Below are 14971 nucleotides of genomic sequence, written 5' to 3'. Positions count from 1 at the left end.
TTTAATGTTGTTTTAACTTTTTTGACTTTTAAATTCAGTACAATTTTTATCAGATGACACGATAGTTTGTCATATTTACCCTGAGGGACCAAAAAAATAATTAAAAACGTCAAAGAAAATTTATTTATAATTATATTTCCCAGTTATACCGTTAACTAGCGAAGTTTCATTTACTTAGCAAAGTTAGTACTTGCCCTCTCAGGGAAAAAATGATAGAAAATGACTTTGAACATTTGGTACAATTTCGTCACCATTATCTGACTGTTTTCAGCTAGTTCTTTAATGGAAAGTCAGGCTATCAAATCAATCAAAATGGAAAAAAGCGACCGAATAAAATAGATTAGTTTTGATTGATTTGCATTGTTTTGCAAGAAGAAAAATCGGTCAACACCACAATTTGTTTTATCAGGCCGAAGCCTTAAGAGGTTTTTGTTTACAGTCCATCAACTTGGATGATGACACAACTTTGTTTGTAACCTTGATGTAGGTAACATTTGCGTTTTAGCTCAAAACTGTATTTCACTTTCACGGAGGTTTATCCAGAAAACCTGATTAAGTTACCGAAGTTCATCAGTGAACAAACACAGACCATGTTCAGTAACGCTTCCAATCAACAGCAGACCTTTCCCGTTTCTTGTAACTTGGCTGGTGACAATGGGCAGAACGAATCTTTCTTCACCACAGTTACTATTTTCACATCCACATTAATTGCCGTTTTGTCACCCGTGGCAGTTGTGGGAAATGCGCTTATTTTGGCGGCAATTTGGAAGAAGTCGTTTGCAAGAACACCATTTCATATCCTTCTGACTGGATTAGCAATAACTGATTTGTGTACAGGACTCATCGCCCAGCCTTTCGTTGCTGCAATCACTTTAATCTATACAAAACAGCCTAGGTTAGTTTGCGAAAGACCAACATTAGTTTTCGTCATAGGAGGAATTGCTAATGGGAGTGCAACTTACTTCATTTCCATCACGGTTCTCTTCATAACACTCATATCCATTGAACGATGGCTGCACATGTCTCGAAGGTCCCTGGTTACATCGAATCGTGGGTGCCTAACAGTAGCAATGGTTTTGCTTGTACCAATTCCCTTGGTCGTTTTACGATTAGTTTTCGACTTAAGAGGAACTTATGAACGGGAGGTGATTATAACCATCATGACGCTGATGTCCCTTTGTTTTATTACCACCGCATACGCTTATTTTAATGTTTACCGAATAATTCGTCATCACCAACAGCAAGTACAGGCACACGAAACATCCCAGAATTTTGGTCATCCGGCAATAGACCTGGCAAAATACAAGAAATCTGTCGTCTCGATTCTTTACATTTTACTGCTTTTTTCTGCCTGTTTCCTGCCGTTTCTTATTTCTAGTGTTCTTTATCTTATCTTCGGAAATCCTTCAGAATTAGGTATCGCCTTTCGTGTGTCCATGTTGCTGTTATTCCTGTCTTCTTCACTCAACCCAGGGTTATACGTTTGGAGAATGAATGACATTTGTAATGGCGTCAAACAGTTATTCTGAGGGAGCTACTTAGTCAGACTTCGATCTTAGTTCATTGCATTCGACGAAAAGCAAAACAACGAAAAGCAAAACAAGGAAACTACCAATCAATACCTTTTTTTTAATGGTCTCACACTGGCGTCTCTTTCGAACATAAGTCGACACATACATGGAAAGGTTGCAAACCACCTTGTACTGCAAGAACGGTAGACAACACACCCGCCATGGGTGCAAATCAGTTTTAGGCCGCAGGTTACAATATCATTGTCAGGAAATTGCCTCTGCATATGTTTTGAACTCGTTATTGCAGTTCGGAAAATGCGGAGTTGCAATTTCCATTTAGTATCAGTCTGCTTTTAAAGACTATTTAATATATGAGGGAGTGGGAGACGCGGTGGCCTTTCTGAAGCCGGGATAAGCTCCGACCTGATGGGTCACTAGGCTCGTACGCAGCCTTAACATATGAGTAAGTAAGCAAGCAAGGAAACAAGCTAGCAAAGCAAGCAAGCAAGCAAACAAACAAGCAAGTAAATAAGTAAGTAAGTAAGTAAGTAAGTAAGTAAGTAAGTAAGTAAGTACGTCAGTGTGTCAGTCAGTCAGTTAGTCAGTCGGTCGGTCAGTCTGTCGGTCGGTCGGTCGGTCGGTAAATAAGTAAATAAGTAAGTCAATACGTAAGTAATTTAATATCAATAACAAGAGGAGTGCTTGTGCAAACTCCCGAACCAGGGGTTCATCTTAACCCTCTGACGTACAAGCAAATTCATACCCCCAACATCGTACAAGGGTGGCGGTGTATGAAACCTCTCGCCAGAGTTTTTGTTCTATCAAGGCGCGGCGAAATTATTTTGCACTGAGTAGAAAGCCCGTAGCTTACTCTACAAGATGGCACTATTTTTGTTGGCTGTGACGTCACATGACGTCAGGTGATGTCATTGGAGCAGCCATCATAGATCCGCCATCTTGGATTTCACCATTTTCTTAGAATGTAAAAAAAGCCCAAAATTGAAACAAAATCAGGCCAGAATACTCATGGAATGTAAAGGTAATCAAATTGTACAACTCTGTTTTTAAAAAAACTGGAAAAATAAAGAAAAATGATAAAAATGACGACTTTTGGCAACATCTGCTTGTAATAATGACGCTGCCATGGCAACGTCCAATATTATGGACACATGATTGACATCTCAAAATTTCTGCAAGGGATAGCATTGTAGAGTAAATGCTCTCCCTTTTTTTCTTTTTTCGAAAAAACCTTACGGAGGTTGCATCCCCCCTCTCTTGTACATCTGAGATTAAATATGCTTTATATTTTCAATAAATTTAAAAAAGTTTTCACGAAGTAAATTTATATTAGGCTCTAATTGAAAAGAGAAATTGAAAAACTCATTTTTTCATGTTCTATGTTGAAATTAATTTAGTCTGTATACCTTGGGAAAGGTGATTAGTTTAAGACAAAAAACTCGTTTTTATTGCAAGAAAAATTAATCAAAAAAGTTAAATGAATATTTAATGCTATGAATATAAGTCAGCAGTAATGAAAACAAAAATTAATCAAAGTACACAATAAAGGTTTAGGAAATATCACCAGGTGAAACCATATTTTCACTGCGTTTAATTAAAACCACAGTCAAAGTGTAAAAAGCTGTCCAGTGTGTTCAACTTCATGGAGACAAACTTGGCAAGTTAGCCAATCTGACGTTCATGAAAGAAGCTAGACCATGTTCAATAACACGACTTTCTCCCCTCGACAAAATGTTTCCACTCCTTGTAACTCGGTAGAGAATAATAGCCGTGAGAACGAATCTTACTTCAACAAAGTTTTATTCTCGACTTCCATTGTAACTGCCGTTTTATCACCGGTTGCAGTGGCTGGAAATGGATTAATTTTGGCAGCAATTTGGAAGAAGACATTTGCAAGAACACCATTCCATATTCTTCTGAGTGGATTAGCTTTCACTGATCTGTGTACAGGACTCATCGCTCAGCCTTTCTATGTCGCGACTGCTTTGATGTACATAGCAAACCATGGTGTACAGTGCAATATGTCGCTGATTCATAGCATCTTAAATACAACCGGCCAAAGCAGTTCCATCTACCTTATTTCCCTTACGGTTCTTCTTATAACACTTATGTCCATTGAGCGATGGCTGCACATGTCATCTCGACGATCCTTGGTTACATCGCGTCGCGGATATTTCACTGTTATCCTTCTGTTGCTCCTTCCGATTCCCTGTCTTGTTTTTCGTGTCTTAGCAAATAGTAAACAGACTTACAAGTATCACATGAGAGTTACACTCATGGCAAGCATAGTATCTTGTTACTTTACCACGTCATTTGCCTACTTTAAAGTTTACCGAATCATTCGTCGTCACCAACAACAAGTCCAAGCTGGCGAACCATCTCAGAATTTTGGTCAGCCGGCTATAGACTTAGCGAAATACAAGAAATCTGTGACCTCGATGTTATATATCCTTTTGCTATTTTCTGTCAGTGTCTTACCTTATATTGTCACTAGTGTGGTTTATGTGAGTCTAAGCCAAAAGAGGTTAGGAGTAGCATATGCCGCCTTACAGGCCTCTGTTGTGTTTTTATTTTTGTCTTCTTCGCTCAATCCAGGTCTTTACCTCTGGAGAATGAGTGATATTCGCAATGGCGTTAGACAACTTTTGTGTAGTGGTAACCAATGAAAATTACAAGGAACTCTTTGATCTCACTAACGGGAATTGTACGTTACTTTTAATGGAATGCGGTTTTCCGAAAATACTGATCGTGTCTTATGCTAAAACACAATTGCTTTTATCACTGAGGGATGAGGAATGTTTTGTTTGTTTTCTCCCTAGAAAATGTATTACCAGAAAACTACATATGTGGTGCACATTCTTTGTAAAGTTTATCAAATAATGTGATGACTTAGAGTTTGCTGCAAGAAGGACGCCCAGTTCTCGCTAGTTCTCGTTCAAATAAAATCAGTCTCCTTGGCAATGCATAGAAGAGGTCTCTAACACTACAACACTGAGTTGGCACAAGTGCTTATGACTTGGCGTATTAATATCTTTGTGTCCTCGTATTTCGTATAGGCTTTTTCAGATCATTGAACTGTATTTATTTTTGTTTTCGACATAATAACACATGTACAAAGCCTTGTATTAATTCTTACAACTGCAAATTGATGTTCTCGATCGCGTCTTTTGTTGGTTGCGTGCTAGTATTTAATACTTATTTTCTCTCGAGAAATCTTTAACAGGCTTTCATGTCGAGATAGCGATCAGGTTTTCCTATTTTTTGTTGTTATACGCTATTCTTATTATCTAGATCTTATCATCATATCCCTTTGCTTACTTACATGTTCCTTTTATAATACTGCAGCAGTGAATCGAATTTGAATGAGCTCTTTTAGGAACCGTGGAAACATAATTGCAGGAAAGAAATATTTCCCCTAATAGTAGCAAAAAAATATTTTATTTTTTCGACGAGGAACAGTTGTTTTTACCGATATGTTTGTGCAACTAGCACTAAAAATTAAAGCGATTATGAATGGGGCACGGCAATAAGGGCAGAGATGCGGCTCTTAATGTTGTCTTGAAATGTTTGGCCTTGATATTCATTACGTTTTTCATTAGATAAGATGATAGGTTATCATGTTTACCTTACGGGACAGAAAAAAAAAATCATTAAACATCAGAGAAAATGTATTTATAATTATAATTCCCGGTTATATTGTTTACAATCGGAGCTTCATTTTATTAACAGAGTTAGTACCTGCCTTCGATCTCAGGGCATGAAAACTAATAGAAAGAATCTGTGAACGTTTGGTACAATTTTGTCACCATGTTTCGAGTTAGTTTATTAATGCAAAATTCAGGCTATTAAAACCAAGACGGAAACAAATAAACGACCACACAATAGATTATTTTCGATTTACATCTTGTTTTGCAACCAGTAAAGTGTCTAACGTCACTATTTATTTTATCAGGCGGAAGATTTGAGAGCTCTTTGTTTACGGTCCATCAACAGGGCGGATAAAATAATCTAGTTCAGTAGCTTAATGTAGGTAAATTTGCATAACAGGTCAAAACTGTGGTTCATGTTCTGTGAGGTTTTCCAGCAAAACGTATTACTTTACAGACGTTCATGTAGAAAAATACGCCCAATCATGTTTAGTAACACTTCGTCTCAACAACAATGGTTTCCCTTATCGTGTAGCGGCGACAACTGGAAAAATGAATCTTTCTTTTACGTAGTTACTTTTGTGACCAATGTTTTAGTTGCCGTTTTGTCACCCGTGGCAGTTGTGGGAAATGCACTGATTTTGGCGGCGATTTGGAAGAGAACATTTGTTAGAACACCATTCCATATTCTTCTTAGTGGATTAGCAATCACAGACTTGTGTACAGGGCTCATCGCCCAGCCTTTCGTTGTTGCAGCCAATTTTATTTACATAAAACAACCTCACCTAGTTTGCAGCAGGCCAACATTTCTTCTCGCCTTAAGGGGAATTGCTAATGGGAGTGCTACCTACTTCATTTCCATGACAGTTCTCTTTATAACGCTTATATCCATTGAACGATGGATGCACATGTCTCGACGATCCTTGGTTACATCGCATCGTGGGTGTCTAACAGTAGCAATAATTTTGCTTCTACCAATTCCAATGGTAGTTTTACGATGTTTTGTCGTCGGCTTTAAGGAAACCTATGAACGTGAGGTCTATTTTGCGCTTATGATCATGGTTTTATTTTGCTTTGTCATCACGGCATTTGCTTATTTTAGCGTTTACCGGATAATTCGTCATCATCAACAGCAAGTCCGAGCGAACGAAACATCTCAGAATTTTGGTCAACCGCCAATAGACTTAGCGAAATACAAGAAATCTGTCGTTTCCATTCTTTACATTTTATTGCTATTTTCTCTCTGTTTCTTGCCTTTTGTTATCTCTACTGTGGTGTATCTTATTCTGGGCGAGCGCTTAGAATTGGTTGTGGCCTTCGGTTTCTCCTTGTTGCTCTTATTTTTGTCTTCGTCACTCAACCCAGTTTTATACGTTTGGAGAATGAATGATATTCGTAATGGCGTCAAAAAGTTATTTTGAGAATATCAATATATATTACCTATCAATACCTATCAATATATATTCTTATCTTAGTTTTTAACATTTTTAACATTCATTTTAGTTTTTAACGGTTGGTGTGATATCTTAAGATTTTTACCGACCTAATTATATGTAGATGTAGATGATGTAGATCTTGCTTGATTACATTTCGTCCACCTAGATGGCCAATGACGTTTCAACAAGGACATGCTTGACTCTCAGTAGGTTCACTGTACAATGTTTTGTTTTGTTTTTTTAAATGTACTTCTTTCGATAGCCTTCATTTGAATTGTCACCCAACATGGTTGTATCCACAGAAAAAAATAACAAACAACAATGATAACAAAACAAGAACCACAATCGCATGGTTTCTTCCACAAAAAAGATTCAATCACTTTTTGACTGAATTTATTTTTGACTGTGTGAATGACAAAATTAACCCTCACGTACAAGCAAATTAATACCCCGAACACAGTACAAAGGTTTTAGTTCTTTAAATGCCTAATGATGTTAATTTGCACTGAGTAAAAAGCACTTAACTTACTTTATAAGATAACATATTTTTTGTTGGCTGTGACGTCGTATAACGTCAAAAGAGCCGCCATCATTTTCGCTTTTTTTGTCGCAATTTGGAAGAAGACATTTGTGAGAACACCATTTTATATTGTTCTGAGTGGATTAGCGTTCACCGATTTGAGCACAGGATTCATCGCCCAGCTCTTCTTTGCAGCGGCCATATTTATGTGCTTACGTCAAAGCTCATTACCATCATAAGAACAATTGGTGCGAGCAGCGCCATCTATTTTATTGCCACAACGATTCTTCTTATAACACTCATGTCCATTGTCAGTCTAAGTCAGGAGAGTTCAGGAGATGCACATGCCGTCTTACAAGCGTCTATTGCGCTTTTATTTTTGTCTTCGTCGTCAACCCAGGCCTTTACCTCTGGAGAATGAACGATATTCGCAATGGAGTGAGGCAACTGTTGTTTTCTGGCTAAGCTCAGCGTGGTGTTACACTGAAAACCTTAAAAAACCATTTGATCGATGAAGAATGTTTTTTTATTCTTTTACGAGAAAATGTGTATGTTACGAGAAAACTTCAGTGAGAGCAAGTTTGTTTTAACTAAGAGATTTGCTGTAAAGCCTGGTTCTCATATGAACGTCCCGATCGTCTCTGTCGCTTCTGTCGCTTCAAAAAGTTTGCTTGCTCCAATCACCTCAGACTTTGCAAACGACAGAAGCGACAGAGACGATCGGGGCGATCATGTGAGAACCAGCCTTAAGAAAGAGTCTGGTTTTTGCTAGGTGTTCGTTAATTGAAAATTACTCATTCTTCCGCAGCATTGCAAATTATTTCTCTAGCCTACAGCTTTCAGTAAATTTAAAGGAAAATTCATCGGCTCGGTTCTCTAATACGCCCAGCTATAATTTTTCAAGATTTGTAAATGAACGATTTGTCACGTCGTTTCTCGTATAGACTATTTAAGACCTTAAAATACTATGTGCTATATACTTAGGTTGCAAGCAAAATATTGGTGTTTTCTTCTTTACAGATTGTTTCAAAACAACAATCCTATCCACTAGTTTAACACAAAAATGCTTTTTTAACTGTTTTAGGTAAAAATATATTTAGTTTTGAGATCAACGTTTACTTTTTTAAGCTACATGTTATGCCAGTCTAAGTTGTACTGTTTACTTTCCTTTTCGACATCATGTCACCTGTACAAAGCCTTGCATTAATTATTGTGTAACTCTAAATTAATTTTCTTGCGTCTTTTGTTGGATGTGTGCTGGTATTAAATTTAATATCCCTGTTAGAAATCACTTACTGTCTCCTCTGTCGAGAAAGCGAACTTAGACCTTTTTTCTTTTTTTGCTTTTTTAATTTTATTATACTTTTATCGTATCCCTTTACTTACTTAACTGATCCTGCAGTGGTGTGCATTTACATGTAATTTGAAAACCATAGCAACACAAAAACATTTCATTTTCCCTGAAAGGAATAGTTCTTTCTGAAAACGATTTTCATAAGATAAGATTTTAAGTTGTCATATTTACCCTAGGGAACGAAAAAAATAATAAATAAACATCAAGGAAAATGCGTTTATAATTTTATTTCCCAGTTATACCGTTAACTACCAGACTCTTCTTAACCTTGCAAAGTTAGTGCTTGCCCTTTTGTGGAAAATTACTTATGGAAAGTGACTTTGTGAACGTTTCTACAATTTTGTCACCATTATGCGACTGTTTTCAGTTAGTTCATTAACGGAAACTCTGGCAATCAAAACAATAAAGATGGAAGAAAAGACGACCGAACAATAGATAAGTATTGCTTTACATCGTTTTTAACAAGTAATGTTGGATAGCACCACAATTTGTTTTATCAGGCCTAAGCCTTAAGAGGTTTTTGTTTACAGTCCATCAACTTGGATGATGACTCAGCTTTAATTGTTATCTAATGTAGGTAACATTTGCATTTTAGCACAAAACTGAGGTTCGTTTTCACGAAGCTTGACACAGAAAGACTAATTAAGTAACCGAAGTTCTTCAAAAAACAAAGAAAGGCCATGTTCAATAACAGTTCCTCTCAACAGCAAACCTTTCCCGTTTCTTGTAGCTTTGCTGGTGACGATGGGCAGAACGAATCTTTCTTTACCGTAGTTACTATTTTCACATCCACATTAATTGCCGTTTTGTCACCAGTGGCAGTTGTGGGAAATGCGCTGATTTTGGCGGCAATTTGGAAAAAGACATTTGTTAGGACACCATTCCATATTATTCTGACTGGATTAGCAATCACGGATTTGTGTACAGGACTCATTGCCCAGCCTTTCGTCGCTGCACTTAATTTTATCTATATAAAAAATCCTCGGTTTGTTTGCGAAAGGCCAACAATTCTTTTTGTCGTAGGAGGAATTGCTAATGGCAGTGCTACCTACTTCATTTCCATCACGAATCTCTTCATAACACTCATATCCGTTGAACGATGGCTGCACATGTCTCGACGATCCCTAGTTACATCGCATCGTGGGTGTCTGACTGTAGCAATGGTCTTGCTTGTACCAATTCCCTTGGTTGTTTTGCGATTTTTATTCGACTTTAAGGAAACGTATGAACGTGAGGTGTATATTACAATTCAGGCAATGATGCTGTTTTGCTTTGTTATCACGTCATTCGCCTATTTCAAAGTTTACCGAATTATCTGTCATCACCAACAGCAAGTGCAAGCAAACGAAACACCTCAGAATTTTGGTCGTCCGGCGATAGACCTGGCGAAATACAAGAAATCTGTCGTCTCAATTCTTTACATTTTATTACTGTTTTCTCTCTGTTTCTTGCCGTATTTTATTTCTAGTGTTGTTTATCTTATCTTGGGGAGGCGCATAGAATTAGCTGTTGCTTTTAGTGTGTCCTTGTTGCTCTTATTTTTGTCTTCCTCTCTCAACCCAGGCTTATACGTTTGGAGAATGAATGACATTCGTAATGGCGTCAAACAATTATTCTGATGTTGCTACTTAGTAGACTTCAACCAACGTTGATTGCATTTGTTCAAGCAAATGGCGCAGCTGAGTTTTCGACAAAGGTATGCCTCACTCACAAGATGGCCAAAGTACAAAGTACAAGAAACAACAGATCATAAGTTGAATTGGTTGCACCCTTACGTCTCTTTCGAACAATATACAACGAATATTTGCAAGCCACCTTGTACTTGAAGAACGGTGGCGAGTGAACAGAACAGCCATGGGTGCAAATCAGGTTAAGACCGCAGATAACAATATCTTTGTCAGCAAATTGCCTGCGCCTGTGTTTAATGCTTCATGCACCTGAGTCTAAGCTTTTTGACAACGGCTGAGATCTCTTTTACTTGAATTGGTTATCGCAGTGCGGACAATTACGATATGCAATTTTAATTTAGTCTCAGTTTGCCTTTAAAGACTGATTTATATATAAGGCAATAAGAGGCGCGATGGTCTAATGATAAGTGCGCTGGACTCCGGTTCGAGCGGTCTGGGTTAGAGCCCTGTCTGGGGTTATTCTGTACGGTTCCTGGGCAAGACATTTTACTCTCACAGTGCCTCTCACCACCCAGATGTAAATGAGCACTAGATGGTGTTGGAGGGTAACCCTGCGATAGACTAGCATCCCATCCAGGGTGGAGTTGACTAGCAGCTTCATGTCGCTGAATCTGGGATGCGCTCCGGCTGATAGGCCACTTAGCTCGAACGGAGACTTAATATATAAGCAAGTAAGTAAAGAATTTTATGTCGATAACAACGGGAATGCTTGCGCAGTGTCACGAACCGGAGGCTCATGATAAAAATGCTTTGTATTTTCAATGAATTAAAATCCTTACCAGGAAGTCAATTTATCTTGCTTCATATGGAGCTGAATTATTGAAGAGAAATTCAAACATCCATTTTTATTATAGCTTATGTTGAAATTAATCTAGTCTACATGTATATACTTTGGTAAAAGTGATTAGTTGAAAGGAAATTAAAAACTCGTTTTCAGAGCAAGAAAAATTAATCAAAATTTTGAATGAATATTTAATGATATGAATAAAAGCCAGTGGTATTGAAAAATAAAGAAAAAATGATAATCATCGTACACAATATTATGTTAGAAAATATCACCAGGTGAGACTCCATGTAATTTTCACTTCATTTAAATAAAACCACAGTCAAAGTATGAAAAGCTGCCTTCTGTGTTCAACTCAATGAAGGCAAACTGGGCAAGGTAGTGAATCTGACGTTCATGAACGAAGTCAGACCATGTTCAGTAACACGACTTTCTCCCCTTTAAAAAATGTTTCCACTCCTTGTAACCGGGTGAATGATAGTAGCCGTGAGAACGAAGCTTACTTTAACAAAGTTTTCTTCTCAACTTCTATCATAACTGCCGTTTTATCACCGATAGCAGTGGCTGGAAATGCGCTGATTTTGGCAACAATTTGGAAGAAGACGTTTGTGAGAACACCATTCCATATTCTCCTGAGTGGGTTAGCTTTCACTGATTTGTGTACAGGACTTATCGCCCAGCCTTTCTTTGTCGCGACAGCCTTGATGTACGTAGCAAACCCTATGGTACGGTTCGACAGGCCGCTGCTATATATCATCTTAAAGACAACTGGCCAAAGCAGCGCCGTATACTTCATCGCCATCACTGTTCTTCTTATAACACTCATGTCCATTGAACGATGGCTACACATGTCATCTCGACGATCCTTGATTACATCGTGCCGTGGATATTCCACGGTTATAATCCTGTCACTCCTTCCAATTCCCGCGGTCGTATTTCGTGTTTTGGCAAACAGTAAAAAGACTTATTATTATAACATGATAGTCGCAATGTTAGTAATTATAATCCCCTGCTACCTTACCACATTATTTGGCTATTTTAAAGTTTACCGAATTATTCGTCATCACCAGCAGCAAGTACAAGCAAATGAAACAACTCAGAATCTTGGACAGTCAGCAATAGACCTGGCGAAATACAAGAAATCTGTGGCCTCGATGGTATACATTCTTTTGCTATTTTCAGTCTGTTTCTTACCATATATTATCGCTAGTGGAGTTTATCTAAGACTAAGCTATGTGACTCTAGGAGAAGAGTATGCCGCCATACAGGCGACTGTTGTGCTTTTATTTGTGTCTTCTTCACTCAACCCAGGCCTTTATCTCTGGAGAATGAATGATATTCGCAATGGAGTTAAACAACTGTTGTGCAGCGCTGCCTAAAAATTTCTTTTATTTCACTGACGAGAATTGTACGTTTTCGTAATTGAAAGTGATTTATTTGTAGCTCTCACAAATAATTGTTTAATGCACTATTTCAACCTCTTTCGTCGACGAGGAATGATATTTAAATTTTTGTTTTCCTTGAAAACATACGTTTGTGGTGCACATTCTGTAAAAGATTATCGAATTTATCTGTTGACTGAACGAAAAAAAAACGCCCTGTTTTCTCTAAGTGTTTTAAAAATTGACGAAATTATTACAGTTTTTCTTGTCCTTACAAAGAGCAAGTCTTTGAGAGAAATTTGTATCTTTCAGATGAAATAAATTGAGCTTCGATGTTGTTGTTTCGATGAAAAGGCTAGTTCTTTTAGGCACACCAGATTCAGGTTTTTATTTAGTAAGCGTTAATTCTGAGTTAAACTTAAAGGTTTGATTTAAATTTAAATTGCAGGATCAATAGCTACATTATGTTTAGGTGTGCCTTAAACAGAAGCTCGATTCAATTACTAAAATATATTTTTTTTCTCGCCAGCGCTGCAGGCGTTTTGGTCTAAAAACAATTGAAGAAGCTATCTACTGCTCGCTTATCCAAAATACGACTGCACTGCTGGCTGTAATATTTCTTGATTGAATAGACCTTCTCGTATAGACCTTTCTAGAACATTAAACTATACTTTCTTTTAGTTATGTTGGCTGCAAACAAGCTATCAATTGTTTTTAGCCGTTGGAGGTTGATCAAAGCACTAAATAAAAAGTCATTCAATTTAGCTGTTAAGACAGTCCCAATTGTATCGTTAATTTTCGTTCTCGACATCATACCACCCGTACAAAGCCTTGCTTTAATTATTCCAACAGTAAATTAATTCCCTCGCATCTTTTGTCGCATGGTGCAGTGGTAGCTAGCATTCAGTTTATAAATATTTTTTTAGATATTTCTTACTGGCTTCCATGTCTAGATAGCGATCATATTCTTATATTTGTTGCCTCATGCAGTTCTATTATTTTGTCGTCGAATCGCTTTATTTACTTACAACAGACCTGCAGCGGTTTGCATTAAAATTGACTGTGTTCTGTTAGAATCCATGGAAACATTGCCGCAGGAGACAAATCTTTCCTTATATAGCAACATATTTTTCCTAAAGGAAAAATTGACTCTAAACCATATGCATGTTTCCGCCACTAGCACTTAAAATAAAAGCAAATTTAAATTGAGAGAAAATGTGACGAGGAGTTATTATTCTTTTAATGTTGTTTTAAAATATATTCCTTAGATATTCAGTATATTTTTCATCAGATAAGATGATAGCTTATCATGTTTACCTTATGGACAGAGAGAAATTTAATTAGACATCAGAGAAAATGAACGGTTATACCGGGATTTCAATTACTAAACAAAGTTAGTATTTGCCCTCTCGGGAAAAATAAAACTAATAGAAAGTGACTTAGTGAACGTTAAGTACAATTTTGTCACCATAATGTGACTGTTTTTAGTTAGTTCTTTAATGCAAACCCAGGCTATTAAAACCAAAACGGGCGAAAAAAACGACCGCACAATAGATCAATATCGATTTAAATCTTGTTTTTTTTTTTTTCAACCAGTGAAGTTGTCAAACGCCACTATTTGTTTTATCAGGCGGAAGACTTGAGAGCTCTTTGTTTACAGTCCATCAACAGGGCGAATAAAATAATCTTGTTCAGAAGCTTGATGTAGGTAAAATTTACATATCAGGTCAAAATTGTTGTTCGTCTTCTCTGAGGTTGACCTAGCAAAACGGATAGCGCTACCGACGTTCATGAAAAAAAATACGCCCAATGATGTTTAGTAACACTTCCTTTCAACAACAGTGGTTTCCCTTATCGTGTAGCGGAGATAACAGGAAAAAATGAACCTTTCTTTTACGTACTTACTTTTGCGACCACTGTTTTAGTTGCCGTTTTTACCAAATGGTAATGAGGTGTAGTGATCTTTCTCGAAGTCACGTGTCCCCAGTGGATCACTCACTAACTCACTCACTCACTCACTCACTCCATTCTGATATTAAACCGCAATTAATTTATACATTTATCGGTAAACGTGCTGACAGAAAGGTTCTTTAAAACGTCATTCAACACATGTTAATCAAAAACAAATTATTCTCCAACCTCGTTTCCAGGGTCTCTCTCTTTCACAAGGTTGAATTTTTACAAAACAAATCGAAAGAGGATCAGTGACACTTATGGTGATAAAAGAGACTGATAGAATTCGCTCAACGAAGCCTCAGAGTAAGAAAACACTCCAAGGCAAATAAAGAGAGATTGTGACATTACTGATAGCAGCTATAAGGTACATGCAGTTACGCTTGCCTTCTGATGTGTTTAAGTAAACACGACACTCATGGCACGCTTTTGATTCGCGTCATACGTGACACGTCATACGTTTTTCATCTTTTTGAGTCGAGCAGAAACGCACATCTTTCTCTTACAGTTTTATTCGCTTCTCAAAATAACGCTTTACGTGCTGACAGAAAAGAAAACATATTCACAAAACAAATTTACTAAATGGTAAAAAGGATCAAAGGTTACACTAAAATATTTTGTGGTGAAAAAATAGAAATCGCGCTACGAAACCTGAGAGCACGAACCATCAATGCCGCA

The 14971-nt window shown here is 37.4% G+C and overlaps 2 protein-coding genes across 2 annotated transcripts; both read left to right on the top strand.

Moving 5' to 3' along the window:
* Nucleotides 1-3226: 3226 nt before the first annotated feature.
* On the top strand, nt 3227-4563 carry LOC144629483 (putative G-protein coupled receptor 45). The gene has a single exon (XM_078487695.1). It carries the CDS (start codon nt 3227-3229, stop codon nt 4193-4195), a length of 969 nt encoding a protein of 322 aa, XP_078343821.1. The 3' UTR covers nt 4196-4563.
* A 5000-nt stretch (nt 4564-9563) lies between these two features.
* Nucleotides 9564-13192, top strand: LOC144630481 (high-affinity lysophosphatidic acid receptor-like). Its single transcript, XM_078488838.1, has one exon. It carries the CDS (start codon nt 11372-11374, stop codon nt 12335-12337), a length of 966 nt encoding a protein of 321 aa, XP_078344964.1. The 5' UTR covers nt 9564-11371; the 3' UTR covers nt 12338-13192.
* Nucleotides 13193-14971: the final 1779 nt, after the last annotated feature.

Source organism: Oculina patagonica, chromosome 11, assembly GCF_052425735.1.
Source record: "Oculina patagonica isolate OP01 chromosome 11, crgOcupat, whole genome shotgun sequence".
Lineage (NCBI taxonomy): Eukaryota > Metazoa > Cnidaria > Anthozoa > Scleractinia > Oculinidae > Oculina > Oculina patagonica.
This window is presented reverse-complemented; position numbering and strand designations above follow the sequence as displayed.